Source organism: Erinaceus europaeus, chromosome 17 (assembly GCF_950295315.1).
Source record: "Erinaceus europaeus chromosome 17, mEriEur2.1, whole genome shotgun sequence".
NCBI classification, from domain to species: Eukaryota; Metazoa; Chordata; class Mammalia; order Eulipotyphla; family Erinaceidae; genus Erinaceus; species Erinaceus europaeus.
Genome location: NC_080178.1, coordinates 3463434 through 3471393, shown reverse-complemented (window position 1 = coordinate 3471393; position 7960 = coordinate 3463434). Strand labels below are relative to the sequence as shown.

Below are 7960 nucleotides of genomic sequence, written 5' to 3'. Positions count from 1 at the left end.
TCCCTATCTTCCCCTTCCCTCTCAATGTCTGGCTGTCTCTATCCAATAAATAAATAAAGATAATAAAAATTATAATATATATATATATATTTATTTAAAAATATATAAACAGAAGTTGAGAAAGAAGATCAGGAAGGGAAACTCAAAGCAGAATCTGACTGAGTTTGGAGTAGGGCACCAAGGTGAAAATCTCTGGTGGGAGTGTGGGGGTAGATGTTCAGCTTCACTGTGGGGGCGTGGGGAGAGGGTCACAGACATTTGGTGGTGGGAGTGGTGTTAATATACACTCCTATTAACTCATAGTCTCACAGATCACTACTTAATAAGAGAGAGGAGAAATGAAGACACAGAGGAGCCAACCACAGTGCCCTGGAAGAGGCATGTGGGTTGGGCGCTGCTCAGACCCTGACCTCCTCCTCCTCCTCTCGTCTTCATCCAGGGGGGCCTGGGGAGCGGCGATGGGGTAACTGCAGGCCAGCAGCTGAGGTCTCGGGCCTCTGGGCAGACAGGGAAGAAGGACCGGAGAGCCCGGGGCCGGAAGAAAGGCCATGGCTTCATGGAGAAGTGAGCTGCGGAGGTGGGCTGGAAGGGTGCGGGGTGGGGGGGCAGGGGTGCTGCCCAACCTGAGCCTCCTGCCCTCTGCTCCCCAGTGCTGTCCCAAGGAGGCCCTCCTTCCCCTTTCAGTGGGCCTGGGAAAGCGTCACCACAGACAGCCGGACGCTGCTGCACCCCCATGGCCCCTCCATGCCAGGCCACCAGATGCTGCTCCCCGGCCCCTTGCACAAGGCCCAGCGCAAGGCTGCTCTCCCAGGGCCGTCCTTCTGGAGGGGCAAGGGGCCCGGCCAGGGGCAGAGGCGGCGGCAGGGGGCCTGGGAGCACAGCCCTGTGCCAGCCACCTCCTCGGGGCCGGAGCCAACCGGGAAGTGCCCAGAGCCAGGATCCGAGTGTGAGGAAGTCAGTGAGCTGGAAGATCTGGGTGCCGAGGAGACCGAGGGGGCTCTGAGCCCTCAGGAACTGCCCCAGTTCCCCAAGACGGACTCCATCATGGAAGAAGAGTCAATAGTGGAGGCCATAGAGGAGGCCGAGGACGAGGAACACGAGGAGCCCCACAGGAGGACGACCGGCTCTGAGATGAAGGGCGCCACCTCAGGGGACGAGGCCTGTCAGGAGGAGAGCAGCTATGGCCCCAGGCTCCTCCAGGGCCCCCGGGAGAGCAGGGCCCACGCCCGGGAGCTACAGGGGCCATGGAACCTCGAGGAGCTTCAGCAGCAGCTAGAGCAGCACATGGATGCCAGTGAGTGTGGCTGGGGCTGCGGGTGGACTCGGGGGCAGGAGTCCAGAAGGGCTGGGACACGGGGATCCCGTCTGGTCGCTGTGAGACAGAGGGGAGCCCCTGACTGGTTCCTGTGGCTAGGCCCTGAAAAGCAGCGTGGGAAGGCACCAAGGACCACCGCCCAGGCTCCCAACAAGGGCACCAAGTGGCACACCCTGGGAGATGAAGAGGCAGCCCCCTTCACCAGTCCCTCCAACCGCACCTCCCACAAACGTCAAGAGGCCACCAGGTGAGTGGTGGGAGGAAGTGGAAGATGGGCCCAGGGGTCAGTTCTCCAAGAAGCACTCGGTGAAACACCCTCTGCTCATCCTTCCACTTCTCCTCTCAGCTATGCATCCACCCATCCATCTGCTCACCCTGCAATTCACCTCTTCACCCACTCACCTGCTCATTTAAAAAAAAAAGATTTTATTTATTTATTAACAAGGAAGATAGGAGGAGAGAGAAAGAACCAGACATCACTCTGGCATATGTGCTGCCAGGGATAGAACTCAGGACCTCATGATTGAGAGTCCAAAGCTTTACCACTGCGCCACCTCCTGACCACATCTGTTCATTTTTTAATCTGCTAATTTATACACCCTCCACCCATCTTTTCATCTAACCACCCACCCATCCTCCATGTCTAAATCCACTCATCCATTCCCCCATCCTTCCATCTACCTGTTCACCCACCCAGTCCCCCATGAGATCTAGGGGGAAATGTCCAGATCGACTTAGATCCCTTCTCTTCCACTATCCCACTGCCATCTACCTGTTGGTCATCATTTCTCCTTTGGCGAATTCTGCTTCTGTTTCTATCCGTGTGGGTCATCACACCAGGTCCCCTGCATTGTCTGATGCTGTGGTCTATTGACATAATCACTGTTTTGCCTGAGACCCGCCCTGCCTGCAGGGTATTGGTTTAATCCCCACTGGTTAGAACCTTTGCAACAGCTGCTACGGAAGCTTGCTAACTTCGCACTCTTTTTCTGCACTCCCTCTCCCAGCCATTTCCTTTTACCACTTGTCACTTCCCCTTCGGAACATATAAAAGCCATTTTTCTCTGATCAATAAGCATTGGATTGCATTCCCGCTCAGCCACTAGAGTTCCTGTTTCCTCTCCCGCGTTGCTGAGTAAGCAGCAGCCTAGGTTGGCTCCGGCCGAGTTCTCTCCAACCTAGAGAGCGCGTGCCTGGGAAGAAACAGCCTCAGGCTAGCCCGGCACCTACCCATTGCTCCCATCACTCTTTTGTTTCTCTTATCCACCTATTCATCATCCATCATCCATCCATCATCCACCCATCCATCTACCCATCATCCATCCACCACTCACCCATCATCTATCCATCATCCATCCATCCATCCATCCATCCATCCATCCATCCATCCATCTATCCATCACCCATCCACCATCCATCCATCCATCTATCCATCACCCATCCACCATCCATCCATCCATCCATCCATCCATCCAGCAACTTTCACTCCAAGTAACAGGCAGAGACGTAGCTCCTACTGTCTACTGGCCAGGATGCAGAAGGGGTCTGGCCATCCTGAGGACAGCTGCTGTTTTTTGCGGGGGGAGTTGGTGTAGCAGCTAAGGGCACAGAAGGTGCCTGAAGGTGCTTGGCTTGGCTACTTCCGGGACACACAGACCAAGGCCTGAACCCGCAAATCCAGCTTCCCTCAACCAAGCCCGACTATCACGGACTAAGCTCTCTGGGCAACTCCTGTGATCCCTCCTTCAAGTCCCGCTCCACCCTGACCCACCTCAGGGGACCCCTTGCTGCCCGTTGCCCTGGCCCAGGCCTCCTCTTCCCGTCCCATCGCCAGGAGCCTGCTGCAGGCCTGGGAGCGGCAGTGGCGGGAAGAGCGGCAGCAGGCCGAGCTGCGCAGGGCCCGGGAGCAGCGGGTGCAGCAGCAGGTGGCTCGCTGCCTGGCAGCCTACGCACCCAGAGGGGCCCGGGGCCCGGGGGCCACTCAGCGCCGGCTGGAGGAACTGAAGTAAGAAGCTGGGGGGCGGGCAGGGCGGCAGCCGGGGGCAGGCCCGGGCTCAAGAGGCACGGGGAGGGCACAGGTGCCTGCCCAGTACCCCCATCCTGCAGTGGTCTGGCGCGCATGGTGCTGTTTTCTGCGCAGTCTGGTTTGTTTCCCAGTCTCAGCTTCCCGGTTCCAGGCAGGTTTACCGCGAACACGCCAGTCTGGCGGGTCCTTGAAGGACTTTCAGCTCACCATCATTTCAGTATGACTTTGTCTGGGGGCAGGTTGGCGGCGCACCCAGTGGGGGGCACTCAGTACCCTGAGCAAGGACTTGGGTTCGACCTTCCACTCCCCACCTGCAGGGGGGAGGCTTCATAAGTGGTGATGAACGGCTGCAAGTTCACTCTTTCTCTCTTCCTCATCTCTCAATTTCTCTCTGTCCCCTCTAATAAAAATGAACAGGACTAAAAAAGGGGGGGGGGAATGGCCACTAGGAGTAGTGGGTTTGTTGTGCAGGTAGCAGACATCTAGCTCCAGCAATAACTCTGGTTGCAAAAAAAAAAAAAAGAGAGAGAAAAATGGAGAGAGAGAGGGAGAGAAAGAGTGAGAGAGAAAAGAAGCTCCCTCCCAATCTTGTGTCTAGAAACAAGAAAAATCCCAAGCACCACTGACTGAAATGCTGCTATTCAAGGCCTTGCTTTCCTGGGCTGAAGAGACAGCTCACCTGGGGGGGTTGCCCGCCTTGCCATATGCAGGCCAGGCTCAAACCCCAGCATCACACAGGAGGTGCTGTTGGCGCTGGGGGAGGCTCCAGTGCTGTGGTCTCTTTCACTCTGTCTGAAAAAGCTATCTGCGAGACGTGAGATCAAGTCTGTATGTGCTCCCAGAGTTTCCTCCCCACAAAAAAAATCTGCTTTCCTAGGTGTTACCTCACTTTGGACAATGATAAGTGAGGAGGTCTGGTCAGGTCGTCCCTTTATCTGCGGCTCTGGTTGCTGCGGCATCTCCTCCCTGAAGATGTTATGCTTCTTGCAGACTGCAGCCACCATATGGTCCGTTACTATGATTCATTCCTTGTGAGTTGCTGGTGTTAATCTCAGCGTTCAGTGCATAAGCTAGACTTCACCACAAGTACAGGTACAGAGGAAAACACCCAGAGGGCCAGACACCAGCCTCAGGTCTGGGAATACACTGGGGCTTTGGAATGTAATCCCTGCAAATAAGGGGGTCTGGGTGTTAATGAAATGCTTCCTGCAGGGGTCCGGGCAGTACACCACGTTAAGTGCACAAAGCCCAAGGACAGGTGCAATGATCCAGGTTCAAACCCCTGGCTCCCCACCTGCAGGGGGGGTCGCTTCACAAATGGCGAAGCAGGTCTGCAGGTGTCTCTCTTTTTTGCCCCCCCCCCCTTCCCCTTCTCTCTCGATTTCTCTCTGCCCTATCCAACAACGAACATGGAAAAAATGGCTGCCAGGAGCAGTGGATTTGTAGTGCAGGCACTGAGCCTCAGCAATAATCCTGGAGGCAAAAAGGGGGGGGGGGTTTACATAGCATAATGGTGATGCAAAGAGACTCTTATGCCTGAGGCTCCATAGTCCCAGGTTCAATACCCCGCACCACCATAAGCCAGAGCTCTGATAAAAAAAGAAAGGAAGGAAGGAAGGAAGGAAGAAAGAAAGAAAGAAAGAAAGAAAGAAAGAAAGAAATGCTTCCTGCAGAAAGTGAACAAAGTGGCCAGGGAGACACCAGAGTGGCAGCATGTCACACTTTCATGTCCGAAGTCCCAGAAGCCCTGTGTTCAATCCCGGCACCCACTGCTGAGCAGTGCTCTGGTATCTCTCTCTCTTCCTCCCTTTTCTCTGTATCTCTCTCATTAAAATAATAAAAAGAGGGCTGGGGAGACAGCACACTGGATATGCGAAAGACTTTTTAATTTTATTTTGCTACCAGGGTTATTGCTAGAGCTAGTGCTGGCACCACAAATCCACCACTCCTGGTGGCCATTTTTTCTTTCTTTCTATTTTTATTTGACAGGATAGAGAGAAATTGAGAGGGGAGGGGAGACAGAGATGGGGAGAGGAAGACAGACACCTGCAGACCTGCTTCACTGCCTGTGAAGCAACTCCCATGAAGGTGGGGAGTGGAGGCTTGAACCTGGGTCCTTGCTCATAGTGATTTCTGCACTTAACCGGATGTGCCACCACCTGGCCCAAGACTTTCTTTTGAAAAATATATTTTATTTATTTTAATTAACTAGTTTAGCCAGAGCACTGCCCAGCACTCTAGCTTATGCTGGTGCTAGGGGTCGGATGCTATCTCCCCAGCACTGCAAAAGACTTTCATGCTTGAGGCTTTGTGGTTTCAGGTTCAATCCCCAGCACCGCTATGAACCAGAGTTGAGCAGTGCTCTAGTGAAAAATATCTGTTTCATTAAAATAAATAAAATACTAAAAAAAAAATAAGCCAAGGAGATATCATAATAGTTATGTGAAAAGAACCACAGAAAGTGCTGGTGAACTTGGTCAATCATAATAGTTATGTGAAAAGAACCACAGGAAGTGCTGGTGAACTTGGTCAATCATTATAGTTCTGTGAGAAGAACCACAGGAAGTGCTGGTGAACTTGGTCAATCATTATAGTTCTGTGAGAAGAACCACAGGAAGTGCTGGTGAACTTGGTCAATCATAATAGTTATGTGAAAAGAACCACAGGAAGTGCTGGTGAACTTGGTCAATCATAATAGTTATGTGAAAAGAACCACAGGAAGTGCTGGTGAACTTGGTCAATCATAATAGTTATGTGAAAAGAACCACAGGAAGTGCTGGTGAACTTGGTCAATCATAATAGTTATGTGAAAAGAACCACAGGAAGTGCTGGTGAACTTGGTCAATCATAATAGTTATGTGAAAAGAACCACAGGAAGTGCTGGTGAACTTGGTCAATCATAATAGTTATGTGAAAAGAACCACAGAAAGTGCTGGTGAACTTGGTCAACCCCTCCAGCACCTGGAACAGGGTCTTGCCCAAAGCCATAGCCAATGCCCCCCCCCCCCCCCCCACCGCTTCCTCCTGGCAGTGCTGAGTAGTGTGGATATGATGCCCAGTTACTGCACACCAGCGCTGGTCCCTCTCCTGCGAGGGTGGCTGAGAGGACAGCGCGTGACTTGGGCTCAGGCCTTCCCAGGACTGAACTCAGGCTGGGGATGGAGACAGTGAGGTGACCAGCCCACCACCCCACATACCTGGGCAGGTATCCAGGGTGGGAAAGGGCCCGCAGTGGCTTTGCAAAGCTTAAGGGTGAGGACTTGGGCCCCTCAAGAGTGGTCCGGGCAGGAGGAGTGCTGACCAGGAGCTCTGCCCACCTGGCTTCCCCACAGGCGTCAGGAACGGCAGCGCTTTGCAGAGTACAAGGCAGAGCTGCAGGACATCCAGCACCGCGTGCAGGCCCGGCCCTACCTGTTCCAGCAGGCCATGCAGGTGACCGGGAGTGCCTCTCCCTGGCTGGCCCTCCCCTCCCTCCATCAGAGGGGTCTCCAAGGCTGCCCTGGGACAGCCTTAGGCACCCTGAGTGCAGTGCAGGCACCCCTCTTCTCTCCCCGCAGACCAACGCCCGGCTCACCATGACCCGGCGCTTCTCGCAGGTGCTGTCCTCGCTGGGGCTGGACGAGGATCAGCTGCTGACCGAGGCAGGCAAGGAGGACACGGAGGGTGGCTCCAGGAAGTCCAGGTGAGGCTGCCCATCTGCCCAGCCTCCCCTCAGTGGTCACATGGCCCCATCCCCTCTTGCTGGGGCTGGGGAGTCCGTGTGCAGCCACCAGGACCAGCTTGAACCCCTGCTCCAGTCCAGAGTCCGGGACTCTGCTAGGCCCTGGTGACCAGCAGGCCTCCGTTGGGCCCCGGGCTCCGGGGTGCTTGAGAAAGGCAGAACCAAGGACACTGCCCCCCACTTCCCAAGCAGGAAGTGAAGGCTCTGAGTGCCAGGGTCTTCTCGGCACAAATAAACCAGAGTCAGCCTGGGAATATGTTGCCACGTGAGCAGCCATGTGCCAAGCCCCCTTCTGGGCTGATGCCACCCCTGACTCACTCTGCTTGGGTGCTGCGCCGAGGCTAGAGAAGCCATGCAGGGCCTGCCCAGGGCCCCACAGCATAGGAGCCACACTTGAGCCCACAGCACCCACCGAGGGCCTCTCCCCACCTGCAGCCCAGGTCTCCTTGGGCCTAGGGTGGTGCGGGGGCTGGGGAGACCCCGGAGCCAGAGGCCTCTCATTGGGCCTTGTCTTTAAGGAGCCACAAGTCAACAAAGGTGAAAATACAACACTCTTCGCAGAGCCCCCCAAGGACAGAGCCCAACAGATACCTCACCTCAAGTCTAGACTCAGACTCAACTGGAGAAAAAGATTAAAACGAAGTTTTGTGGAAAAACACAGCCTGGGGTTGCTGGGATGGCGGGAAGAGGCTGTGGGTTGGGAGTGGCAGACGGCAGGTGCGTGGGGAGGGCACCCAGCCCAGCTCAACCCCACCTGCCCCGACACACATGGTGTGTGGGGGGGGGGACACGGGCCTTTAAAGGGGCTGGTGACATCCCATCACAGAGCAGGCGGAGCGGCTGGCAACCCAGGGGCCGCCAGGTGGTAGCGGACGTGTGGCTGGGGGCTTTTAAGTCG

General features: G+C 55.1%; 1 protein-coding gene across 1 annotated transcript; it reads left to right on the top strand.

Moving 5' to 3' along the window:
• Nucleotides 1–424: 424 nt before the first annotated feature.
• On the top strand, nucleotides 425–7718 carry TSGA10IP (testis specific 10 interacting protein; the record flags this gene model as incomplete). Its single annotated transcript, XM_016186177.2, has 7 exons — nucleotides 425–564; nucleotides 651–1294; nucleotides 1415–1562; nucleotides 3150–3320; nucleotides 6674–6773; nucleotides 6899–7023; nucleotides 7581–7718. Coding segments are annotated over 7 exons (1446 nt in total), but the record flags the coding sequence as incomplete, so codon positions are not given.
• Between the last annotated feature and the right edge of the window lie 242 nt (nucleotides 7719–7960).